The sequence below is a fragment of the Ictidomys tridecemlineatus genome, chromosome 1, assembly GCF_052094955.1.
Source record: "Ictidomys tridecemlineatus isolate mIctTri1 chromosome 1, mIctTri1.hap1, whole genome shotgun sequence".
Classification (NCBI taxonomy): Eukaryota; Metazoa; Chordata; class Mammalia; order Rodentia; family Sciuridae; genus Ictidomys; species Ictidomys tridecemlineatus.
The window spans coordinates 87,279,700-87,293,112 of NC_135477.1; the positions used below are offsets into that span (position 1 = coordinate 87,279,700).

A 13,413-nucleotide genomic window follows, 5' to 3' on the forward strand; every position below is an offset into this window, starting at 1 on the left:
ATGTTCACACTCCTTTTATTTAAAAAAAAAAAACCCTTCAAATAGTTATTAAAAATTTGTTCGGCATGGTGCCGTATGCCTATAAAAATAGTGACTATGACTACAGAGGCTGAGACTAGAAGTGGAAGATCTCAAGTTTGAGGCCAGCCTCAAAACTTAGTGAAACCCTATCCCAAAATAAAAATTTAAAAAGAAGAAGAGGATGTGTCTCAGAGATAAAGTGTGTCTGGTTTCAATCCCCAGTATCTAAACTTTTTGTTTGTTTTGTTTTTTAAAGAACACAGTTTTTTAAGGTCCAAAATATAAAATTTTAAGACTGGGAAAGACTTGCAACTTTTAGAGATTTAAAGTGTTGTTGGATTTTTAAAGTCAATAATCTTGGAATTATTTTGGTAACTTTGACCTGAAAAAATTATTTTTAAAAAACTTAAAGGACAAAAAATACATACTTTTATATCTAGTGAAGGTACGGTACTGGTGTCACCACTACTGCTCTGTATTACATTTGCTTCAGTTTGCTTTGAAGTACTGGATTCCTCTGATTCATTTTCCGTTGGAGAAATGTCTGTTTTTCCAGTTTTTTCCAAATCTGCCACCATTTCCTCAGTAATACCCATCTTTTCAGATCCTCTCTTCCCCAAGGAATTTTTTCTTCCAGTATCTTTCAAATCTGCCTCCATTCCCTCAGTGGCAATCATCTCTTCTGATATGGTCTCCATCGGGGAAATGTCTCTTCCAGTATCTTTCAAATCTGCCTCCATTCCTTCAGTGGCAATCATCTCTTCTGATATGGTCTCCATCGGGGAAATGTCTCTTCCAGTATCTTTCAAATCTGCCTCCATTCCCACAATAGCAGTTATCTTTCCTGATATGGTCTCCGTCAGGGAAATGTCTGTTTCAATTTCTTTCAAATCTGCCTCTATTTCCTCAATGGCAGTCATCTCTCCTGATATGGTCTTCATGGGGGAAATATCTCTTCCAGTATCTTTCAAATCTGTCTCCATTCCCTCAACAGCAGTCATTTCTCCTGACACAGTTTCCATAAGGGAAATGTCTATTCCAGTATCTTTCAAATCTGCCTCCATTTCCACAATGGCAGTCATCTCTCCTGCTGTGGTCTCCATCAGAGAAATGTCTCTTCCAGTTTCTTTCAAATCAACCTCCCTTTCCTCTAGGTCACTGACCGTCACTAGAACCTTTTCCCTTTGGGAAATATCTCCTGTACTTTCTTTCAGATCTGTTTTCATTTCATCTATAGTTGTGACTTCCTCTGGAGCCTTAACTAACGCAGATATTTCTCTTCCTTCAGTTTCTTCCAAATCTGTCTTTCTTTCCTGAGTGACATCAATCTTTTGTGGAGTCCTGTCTCTTATGGGCATCTCTCTTCCAGTTTCTTTCAAATTTGTCTCCATCTCACCTATAGACTTGATCTCTTGGACATTTTCCTGTGGGGATATTTCTCTTATTCCAGTTTCTTCCAAATTTTTGTCTATTTCCTGAATGGCATCAATCAATTCCTGCACCTTCTTCCTTGGGGAAAACACTCTTCCAGGTGTTTTCAAATCTGTCTCCCTCTGCACAGTGCTCTTGGTCATTTCTGATAGCATCTCCCTTGGGCAAATTTCTCTTCCAATTGCTTTCAAACCTGCCTGCATTTCCAGAGTATTATCAGTTATTTCTGGCATCTTCTCCATAAGAGAAATGTCTCTTCCAGTTTCTTTTAAACATGACTTAGTTTCTTTAGCAGTAGTGGTTGTCACTGGTACCTTCTCCCTCGGTTGGGTGTCTAGTTTTACAATTTGTCTCAAAGCCACTGTCATTTCCCCAGAGGCAAGAATCTCCTCTGGTACTTCTTCCTTAGAGGATCTCTCTCTTCTTCCATTTCCTCTTCCTATATTTGGCTTTGGTTTCTGAAATCGGGTCCTTGAAACAGGGACTTGTTTAACAACATTTGCTTGTTTATCTTCTTGAATGCTATTAAAAAAAAAAAAAAGAGGAGACAATCAAATTTTAAACAAGAATGCTAGCAGAAGAAATGATAGTCAAGAAATCATTATGAAAACACCAGACATGCTCAAATTTTAAAATATTAAGGGGCTGGGCATAGCTCAATGTTAGGGCATGTTCTTGTATGGCCCTGGATTCAATTTCCAGCAATAAAAATTAGAATGAAGTAAAAATAAAAACAATCAAGGAAGCCCCCAGGATTACTGGAGAAAATTTTAAAATCAAAGGACAAAAAATTTTCTTTTTAAATTATAGTAAATTTTAAAGTAATAACTGTACCTACTTATACAAGACACATATAGAAAGGTCATATATTAATGAGATCAATCACAGTAGCCACTAATTGTCCCTGAATAGTCCCTTTCCAATTGTCATTCTCACCATTCCATGCAAATACTAGCTGGGAAAGACTCTAATAATCTATGTTGGCATTACTTCATGATGTTTTTCTGTATTTCCCTCTCTTTGCTCCAATTTTCTTCTACCCAGACATACATTTTACGATGACAGACTTGACCATCTCAAACAGTTAGATGAAAATATGATTTGAATAAGAAAGTCTTCTAAGGAACTAGGTCTGCCTTTCAAACTTTTTTTTATTTGTTCTAATTAGTCACACATGACAGCAGGATGCATTTCACCTAATTGTACGCAAATAGAGCACAAGTTCTCATTTCTCTGGTTGTACACAATGCAGAGTCATATCATTCATGTAATAATACACATACATAGGGTAATAATGTCCATCTCATTCCACCATCTTTCCCATATCCACACTCCAATTCCCCTCTGCCCAATCCAAAATTTCTCCATTCTTCTCTCCCCTGCCCTCATTATGGATCAGCATCCATAATCAGAGAAAACATTTGGCCTTTGGTTTTTTTGGGATTGCTCACTTTGCTTATCAGCAAAGTTTTTTTAGTTGTATATGGTCACAATACTTTTATTTATTTGGTGCTGAAGATCAGACCCAGTTTTTCACATGTATTAGACAAGTGCTCTACCACTAAGCCACAACTCCAGACCCCAAACATTTTTTAAAAATTTTAAATGACACAATGCACTAAATATATATTTTTTTATTTTTTGTTGTAGTTGGTTAGACACAATACCTTTATTTTACTTATTTTTATGAGGGCCTCGAATGTGCTAGGCGAGCGCTCTACCTCTGAGCCTCAATCCCAGCCCACAATGCACTATATTTTGCTGAACACTATTGGACATTTTTTTTACAATCACTATCCACAACAAGCACTTTGTTCTCCAGAAAGCAGCAGCATTCTTTTGCTTTGTATTTTCCATTATAGCTAGTAAAACCAATTGAAATACATACACAAATGAAGGAGCTTAGTTAGTATTGAGCTTAGTGAGGTCATTAATCTTAGGCAAAAGCTAGATCAAAAGAAACAAAAAATATTTATTCAGTCATGTCAGGCTGAACAAGTATATAATTGCACATTTAACAGCTTTTAAAAAAGATTTATTAGGGGCTGGGGTTGTGGCTCAGCGGTAGAGTGCTCACTTAGCACAAGTGAGGCACTGGGTTTGATCCTCAGCACCACATATAAATAAATAAAATAAAGGTATTAAAAAAATAAAAAATAAATTTAAAAAATGTGTGTGTGAATTATCCTTAAAATTCACGAACTTTAAAAAATATATTAAAAATTATGACTGCAGAAGGAGGAGATGAACAGAGGATGGTTAACATGTATGAGGGTATAAATATGAAGGAGAAATAATGTCACAGAAGGATAACTATGATTGACAATAATTAATTAGATATTCAAAATAGCTAATAGAGATGATTTTTAAAAAATTGTTTTTGTATATGGACACAATACTCTTATTTTATTTATTTATTTTTATGTGGTGCTGAGGATCCTACCCAATGTCTCACACGTGCTAGGCAAGTGCTCCACCACTGAGCTACAACCCTAGCCCGTAGAGAGAATTTTGACTGTTCCTAATTCAAAGAAATGACAAATGTTGAGACAACAAATTTGTCAATTACCTTGATAATTATACACTGAATATATATAAGTACTGAAATATCCCACTATGCTCCATAAATGTATGTAATTACTATGTGTCAATTAAATATTTTTAAAACATTTTTAAAATAGAGGAGCTAACAGACAAGCACTTCTTGTAATTAAGAAAAAATATTTTTATTTTTTTTGAAAAGATCTAAAGCTAAGCATAATGGCGTATACCTGTAATCACAGCCTCAGCAACTTAGCAAGGCCCTAAGAAACTTAGTGAGACCATATCTCAAAATTTAAAAACAGCAGGGCGGAGGAGACACATTGGGGAGGATACCCAAGTGTGTCACTCAGTGCTAAAGTGCTTCTGGGTTAAATCCCCAGTATAAAAAAAAAAAAAAGACTGAAGTTAAATGACAGGATTTTCAGGATCTTGCTCCTTTCATACCTAAAAACAACAGAAACTGCACCGTTCACCTGGGGTAAGTAAACACAGAAAAGGGGCACAATGTCAGGTTGCCAACTTTAGAAGGAAGGATGACCAATGAAAGAAAATAAATGCAAGGCCCACCCAAGTGCAAAACTCCCTTCTACCAACATGAGCCCAAAGTCAGTGGGCAGTACAGTATAGGCCATCTCAGACCATAAACATTTTGAGATTTGAAAAAGATACTATATCAGATAAAAAAATAACAAAAATAATGAAAAGGAAGCTATTACTTGCACAAATTTTTGTAGGATCTAAACTTTCTTCACTAAAATATCTGTTTTTTTATAATGTGATTTTTTACTTAAAAAAGTCTCTAGGAAATAGACTGATTTTCAAATTGTACTTGTTTATATAACTGAGGTATTTATATCTATCACTAACTTTAGTGAACAATAAATGCAAAATTTAATATAAACTGACAAAGGAAATTTAACGTGGTTAATCCTGGATGGATTTCACTCCATTCCTTTTTTTTTTTTTAATTATTAAATACTTATTTTTTAAGGGTTGGGGATATAGCTCAGTTGGTAGCTCAGCTTGCCTCACATGCACAAGACCCTGGGTTTAATCCCTAGCACCACAAAATAAATAAATAAATAGATAGATAAATATTTTTTTAGTTGTAAGGCAACACAATACATTTATGTTATTTTAATGTGGTGCTGAGGATTGAACTCAGTGCCTCAAGCACACTAGGCAAGCATTCTTCCTCTGAGCCAAAACTGCAGGCCCTTACTGCATTTTTTGATTATCTTCATCCAAAAACACCTAGCTTTTATTGAGGTTACTTTGCTAGGAATATGATTTGAGAATCATGAGAAAAGAGAATTTTTATAAAGTCTTATTTTCAACACTGGTTTATCCTTTAAACATATAAATGCATTAATAAGCAAATACTTTATTGGTAGTTTCCCTATTTCAGTATCAATTCAAATTGTAAGATACAAACATGAAATGTTATAATTGTGCTTAAATAGCTGAAATTGTTTTTATATAATAAAAGGACTTTTATAAGTTTATTTTTATGGATAAAAAATATGATATATGATAACTCACTGAGTTCATGAATAATAAGTCAACAAATATTTCTAAGTCCTATTATATGCCAGAAAGTACCTATGAACTGGGAATACAATGATGAGCAACACAGACCTTTTTTCATAGAATTCATATCAGCTGCATAATTAACTGAAGGGCAGTTTTTGAGACTGGAATTCAGTTATGTAGTTAATTCAGAATATTTCTCAAATTAAAATATACAATGGATATTGTATTCTCTCCACAGATCACAGAATTTAAGAAGAAAAGCAAACAAAGGAGATCATGACTAAAGAAAGGATAGGCACAAAATTATACATCTACTTCCAGGTCCACATTGTATTTTTCTAAAATGTAGAGTTAAGAATCTACAAAACATTTGCATGCCTCCTTAAGATAAATCATCAATCATGACACAAGCCCCAATACTTATATAAAAGATACATAATTGTCTAGAAGATTGTTTGAAAAAAACATTCACTAATTTATCTAGCGAAGAATTTTTTAATACATTATCCATTTCTCTTACACAGCATCTTGAACAAGCCACAGTGTTCAGAGTAGGGGAAAGGGAAAACTGCCTAGTAAATACAAAGAGATATATGATTTGACAAAACACAGAATTTTAGAATTTTTTTTAATGATCCTGGACATCCAGAAAGTCAGAAAAGTCATATGATAAAGCTACCTGTAGAGAGGGAAGTTGCTGAGATCAAATTGTGTACTGGTGTTAACAATATCTACCAGTTTTCTGAAACTCGGAGGCACCCAAAGAAAATCTAATTTTCTACTACGCCACATTATTATTATGTGTGGTGCTAGGGATTGAACCCAGGGCCTTTTGCATGCGGCAAGCACTCTACCAATTGAGCTATATCTCCAGCCCTACATTAATTTTTAAATGTTTTTTTCATTTACATTTTTTTCAGTTGAATGCAGGCTCCAACCTGTCAGTCTCCTATAAATAAAATCTGATACATAACAAGTAATATAATTGGACAGGTTCCTACTCAAAAATTCTGTGGCACATTGGTAGAGAAAGAGTTGAGGGGTGAAGCAAAAATAGTAGAGGAAGCAAGAAATACAGAAATTTTTCTGTTTTAATAAAGGTTTAAATACATTTAAATTGGTGTAACAAAGCACAGCAGCTGGATATGGTGGTGCACACATATGATCCCAGCTACTTGGGAAGTGAAGGCAGGAGGATCACAAATTCAAAACCAGCCTCAGCAACTTAGTGAGGCCCTAAGCAACTTGATGAGACCCTATCTCCTTGGACAGTGTATACATGGGAGTCCATTATTGTTCTCTCTGCATCTGTGTGCATTAACCATTCCCAAAATAAAAATTTTCAAGGTATACTAATAAATCCATCACTGTGGTTTAGTACCCTCTGAGGGGAAATAAAAACTTTGGCGACAAAATAGTATGGGTTTTGGGCTGGTGTTGTAGCTCAGAGGTAGAACACTTGTCTAGCATGCAAGAGGCACTGGGTTCAATCCTCAGCACCACATAAAAATGAAATAAAGATATTGTGTCCACCTAAAACTAACAAATAAATACTTTTTAAAAAACAGATGTGTTTTCATTAATAAGTTCTACATAAAATTTATATCAATCTTTAAAAAAAATTTTTTTGTAGTTGTATATGGATAGAATGACTTTATTTTGTTTATTTTTATGTGGTGCTAAGGATTGAACCCAGTGCTTCACATGTGCAAAGCAAGCATTCTGCCACTGAGCTATAGCCCCAGCCCTATATCAATCTTAATAAAAGTAATATGTGATCAATCAAATACCAAAAAAAATAAGAAATAGCATTTGTAGGGGCTGGGGATGTGGCTCAAGCGGTAGCGCGCTCGCCTGACATGCGTGCGGCCTGGGTTCGATCCTCAGCACCACATACAAACAAAGATGTTGTGCCCGCCAAAAACTAAAAATAAATAAATAAATATTTTTTTAAAAAAAGCAGCATTTGTAGGCTGGGGTTGTGGCTCAGTGGTACAGTGCTTGCCTCACACGTTTGAGGCACTGGGTTTGATCTCAGCACCACATAAAATAAATAAAGGTATTGTGTTTATCTATAACTAAAAAAAATAGCATTTACATATTTAAATACAGGCATTTAACTTAATATGCATATTAAGTGATAAGCTACTCAAGTTAATACAAATTCTAATTTATGGTAAGTAACTCTTTTCAAGCCACCAATAACTAAGAAGTCAAAATAAAAGCTATGACATAAAGTTCCTTGGAGATCAAGTTGTACTTTGAAATATCTTTGAACATTTTATGACTTGTACTTATCACACAGAAAATAAATCCAATCAGATTTGGTCTAAAAGAACTGATTAAGTTCTAAAACCATACAAAATTAAGCTTGGCACAGTGGTGCACACTAGTAATCCCAGAAACTCAGAAGGCTGAGACAAGAGGATTGAAATGAAAGGGCAGCCACAGGTCCTTAGGGAGGCCCTAAGCAACTTAGTGAGACTCTGTCTCAAAATAGAAAATAAATGGGGAGATGGGGTTGTAGCTCAGAGGAAGAGCACTTGCCTTGCATGTGTGAGGCACTGGGTTCAATTCTCAGCACCATATATAAATAAATGAATGGAAAATAAAGGTCCATCAACGACTAAAAATATATACTAAAAAAAAAAAAAAAAAAAAAAGAGCTGGGTACGATGTAGCTCAGTGGCAAAATGCTCCTGGGTTAATTCTCTAGTACCAAAAAAAAAAAAAAAACTATACAAAATTCAAAAATTACATCATCAATAAAATGATGCTTACCTTAGACATTCACTAAGAGTCTTGGGCTCATCTGGTTCCACTTTTTGAAAAGAAGAATCTTTTCTCTCAGGTTGTGATATGACATGTGACATTTCCCTATTGAAATTTTTACATGACTGATCTTCTATTTGTTGAGGAATCTTAATAACAAAGAAAAATTTTTTAACATTTTAGTTTTCACAATCAAAGATAATTTTTAAAAATTGCACTGAATATTTTGTGTTATATGAGAAAAATGAAAAAACTTCAAAACTATAAAATGAAATTCAAAGGGTTCTTTTTAAATGTATTTTCTTTAGGTATCTCAGAAAAATTTCATAAGCCACAACTTTTACCTTATCTCAAAGCTCCCATTCTTTTCTGCCAAATCATAAAGCAAGTAACTATTTTAGGCCGATCTGTGAGAATTATTTCATGGTGTCTCTCTTTCTGAATCTTTATATTTATTATAATTGCATTACAACCAGATAAATTACAACAGACAAAATCCAAATCTTACATCATACCAACCTTCTTATAAAGACCATGTAAATAATCTAAAATTCATGATCTTTGTTCCTGGAATTATGGTTTAGAGGGAAACTTTCAACATCTTATTCTATTTGAGCCAATACTAAAATTACTCATTCAACTATCTTTTCAAATGGAAAGGGTAATTCAGAAATTCGTTGAGTAATAGGAAAAAAGCAAGTCCAAATATGAGGGAATGTGAAAGCAAATTACAAATCATGTCAATGATCAAAATCTAAAATGGCTTTACAGTTAGCAAAACTGGTATCTATGAAATTTTGACGATAAACTTAATAATCAATGCAACACAAACTATTTAGCCATTTGTTGTTTTTAAAAGGAATGAGAGATTTATGTTAAGACTATGTACTTACTTAACACAATGTGAAAAAAAATCAAAGTACTTACTTCTCTATCAACACAGGACTCATTTTCATTATTCTCCCTATCAGCCCCAACTTTTTCCTGTGATCCAAGAATTTCTTTTCTTTCTGCAGCTTTCCCTATATTTGGCTTTGGCCTTGGTAATCGGCCCCTTATTGGTCGTGTCGGTCTAAAAGCCTTTGGGTGATTATCTTCATGCAGACAAGATTTGTCACTCAAACTAGAACTACAAAAAAATAAAATCAATGTTTATTTTGAAGTCACAAACTGCTTGTTTTTTAGTATTTCCTTCTCCACGATATTAATGAGAAAACCATTCAGAATATAAAATAATTCACAGGTATCCTCAAGAACATCTTCAAGGTTATTCATACATCTACTCCCTACTCTTTTGAACAGATATAATCCTGGAAGCCTGACTACAAAAAAGATTTTTAAATCAATTTTTCATTACAAAATTGGTCAGCCAGGTATGGTAGTGTACACCTGTAATCCTCACTACTTGGAAAGGTGAAGCAGAAGGATGGCAACTTCAAGGGTAGCATGGGCAACTTGATAAAATGCTGTCTCAAAATCAAATAAAAATGGGATGGAGAGGTAGCCCAGTGGTTGAGCACTTCTGAAGCTTACGTCAGGTCCTGGATTCAATCTCCAGCATCACAAAAAAAGAAGGAAAAAAAAACTGGAAAAATCTACATCAATCAAGGATGTGATACTAGTATGCCTCATACAGAATACTACTATATGTTATACAATTCCAGGATATTAGTCCCAAATTATAGTATAAATTGGACCACCTGAAATAGCCCAGAACCTACTGGTTAAAGTCACATTGGAGTGGAGTTGTTATGGTTCTCCACATTAAGTTAAATATTCCCTTCTGAAATCCCTTACTATAAAATTTTCCAAAAATATTATCTTAACCATTCCTATATTTAACAATACATTGTGAAAATTACAAATGTAATTGCTAATTCAATGGGTCCAAGCCTTAATTTGTATTTATGATGTGAAGCATAGAAAACATTATTAAAATGTTTCATCACCACCTACAGTTGAAAATGGACTTAAATTAGATGAAAATACTAATAGAGCTTATCAAGCAGAAAACAAGTGATTAGAATCATTCCTAAAGTTAACTACTTTTATATTACTTTCTAAGTACTTACTTAGATACAGTTTCAGCTTCTAGGTTCTTTCTTTCTTTATTCTCCATTTCAAAACAGTCACCTGTATTCACTTCATTTTTTTCCATGTGCTTCTGTGAATTTAATTTTTAGAGTTAATCTACTTATTATTAAAAAGTTCAAATTGTATTAGAAACAAATGAAAATTAAAACAATGAAATTGCATTTTTGTATTTACACCAGGAAAGATTTTCTAATAATCCTAAATGCAAATGAGAATATTATAAAACAAATAATCTCGTTCATTAACAGCCCTTTTCAATTTGAAGAGTCTTGAAAATGTTCATATTCTTTGACTCAGTAATATCTTGTGAAGACTTTTAAGAAAATAAATGGAAAAATATCTACACAATAGATTGTTCAATGCAACATTAAATAAAATAGCAAACACTGCAGACAGACAAATTTTCCAAAAATGAGAAAATAATTAAATAAGTTCGATTACACACCACTGTAAGAGTATCACTAAAAACCATGTTTTCATTTTTGCCTTGTACAGAGGATTGAACCCAGGGAATATTACCACTGAACCACTTCCCTGGCCCTTTTTTTATTTTTTATTTTGAGATAGGGTCTCGATCAGCTGCTTAGGGAGGCTGTCCTTGAACCTCCAATCCTCCTGCCTCAGCCTCCCAAGTAGCTGAGATTACAGGTGTGTGCCACCATGCCCAGCAAAAACATGTTTTTCAGAAGTTTAATGATATGAAAAAAAAAAAAAAACATTTGTGAAATGTTAAAATACCAAAAGATATAAAATTAAATTCATATCACTACTCAATTTTATAAAAGAAAACCTAGGATGATAATGTGAAAAGACTGGTTGCATCTGGATAATGAAATTACAACTTATTTTTGTTTTGATTTTTAAATCAACCTGTATTTTCCAAATTTTCTAGAATAAAATCCTATTATTAAGATTAGGATAAGATAGCTGTACAAAAAACACACATCTCCCCTCCCCCCACAAAAAAGCTAAGAAAGATACTTCACTTAAGAAAGAAAATAACTAATCAAAACTGATCAATGGCCAGGCATGGTGGCACACACCTACCACCTCAGCTACTTGGGAAGCTAGGTAGAAGGGATTACAAGTTTGAAGCCAGCCTGTATAACTTACAAAAAACCTGTCTCAAAATAAAAAGGGCTGGGAATGTAGCTTGGTGGTTCAAGGCCCTGGATTTAATTCCCAGTACTGAAGAAAGAAAGCTGGCCAATGTTTTAAAAAGCGATTTAGCCAAAATTAAATTTTTCTAATATAATTCTCAGACAGAAGGAAACAGGAACATTCACTCAATGCTAACAGCAATGTAGATTCTTTGACAATGCATAAGAACCATAAAAATATTTTAATTTGAATCAATAATATAATCCCCATGACCCATAAAAATATCGTTTCTTTAAGAAAACTCTACTTACACCATGCCTGCAATCCCAGCGGCTCAGGAGCTTGAGGCAGGAGGATCACAAGGTAAAAGCCAGCCTCAGCAATGGCAAGGCGCTAAGCAACTCAGTGAGACCCTGTCTCTAAATGAAATACAAAATAGGGCTGGGGATGTGGCTCAGTGCTTAAGTGCCCCTGGGTTCAATACCTGGTACCAAAAACAAAAAGGAAGAAGAAGAAGAAGAAAGAAGAAAGAAGGAAGAAGGAAGAAGAAGAGAAAACCCTACTTACAAAATTGCTTACTTTTATTTTTAAAAATTAAAGTAAAACAAAACAATCATATAATCCATTAGAGAAATGATCAGGTAAATGAATAATGTTAATCCAATGCATTTTGGGTTATTTATTTATTTTTGTGGTACCGGGGATTGAACCTAGGAGCACCTAACCACTGAGGCACATTCCAGCTCTTTTTATATTTTATTTAAAGACAGAGTCTCACTGAGTTGCTTAGAGCCTTGCTCAGTTGCTGAGGCTGGCTTTGAACTCACAATACTCCAACCTCAGCCTTCATTGGGATTATAGGAGTGTGCTACAATGTTCAGCCCAATACATTATTTAAAAGTTCAATCAGACCCAAGAATATATATATGAATAGCTCCAGAGAAAAAATGTTTTAACTATTGTACTCATCATGGCTAGGCACTAGAGAAATGTTTTCATACACAGAGAAAGTTCATAAAGTACAAATAGGAATGTGACTGCCTATATTCACATAAAAGTACTATGGGTATAATGTATATACGGTTTAAGAAATATTTTTTTTAAAGTTTTTATGTAAGTAAACAAAAGATTTATCATTACTGAGGATGTTTCAAATGATAAGTCCCCTAGCTCTAAAGAAAATGTATTAAAGAGGGGTTGGGGTTGTAGCTCAGTGGTGGAGCACTTGCCTAGCATGTGTGAGGCACTGAGTTCAAGTCTCAGCACCACATGTCAATAAATAAAGTTCTATCAACAACTAAAAAGAAATTTTTTAAAAAAGAAAATATATCAAAGGGCTGCTGTTGTAGCTCAGTGGTAGTGTGCTTACCTATAAATAAATAAATAAAGCAAGCTCCATCAACAACTAAAAAATATATAATTAAAAAAATATGTAAACTGGAGACTAATAAGATAGAAACAAACCTAACTAATGTTGATGTGTAAGTTATTTTATTGGTTTTAATATCAGTAACAGTCATCTGTAATTACAGGGTGAATTTTTTTTTTTTTTGTCTTTTTTGGAACTGGGGGTCGAACCCAGGGCTTTGAGAATGCAAGGCAGACACTTTGCCACTCAGCTACATCCCAGCCCACAAGGTGAATATTTTTATTACCAATTTCTTAGGAAAAAATTTTATTTTATAATTTTAATTCCAGTATGTCTCCTATGTCATACCTTCTCAACTGAAGTTTCTGAACATGAACTCTTGCTCTCTGCATCTGTTTTGTTTTGTGAACGAGTTGATTTCTTCCCAACTGCTCTTGATAGATTCGGTTTAGGTTTCTGGAGTCGACCTCTCAAAATTGGTTTTACATTTTCTGCCGGATCCGTCTCCCTAAAAAAATTACTTAAACTGTAAGCAACATGCAGTTATG

At 34.1% G+C, this 13,413-nt stretch overlaps 1 protein-coding gene across 10 annotated transcripts in view; it reads right to left on the minus strand.

Annotated features, from left to right (window-relative positions):
• Bdp1 (BDP1 general transcription factor IIIB subunit) overlaps positions 1 to 13,413 on the minus strand; it is a 100,797-nt gene that overhangs the window by 50,799 nt on the left and 36,585 nt on the right. For all 10 annotated transcript variants that reach the window (XM_078043926.1, XM_078043939.1, XM_078043921.1 and 7 more), the window contains 5 exons: positions 13,214 to 13,373; positions 10,374 to 10,465; positions 9,229 to 9,430; positions 8,311 to 8,450; positions 450 to 1,974 (listed from right to left, as the gene is read on the minus strand). In XM_078043926.1, coding sequence (XP_077900052.1) covers positions 450 to 1,974; positions 8,311 to 8,450; positions 9,229 to 9,430; positions 10,374 to 10,465; positions 13,214 to 13,373 — 2,119 coding nt within the window. The remainder of the gene's footprint in view (positions 1 to 449; positions 1,975 to 8,310; positions 8,451 to 9,228; positions 9,431 to 10,373; positions 10,466 to 13,213; positions 13,374 to 13,413) is intronic.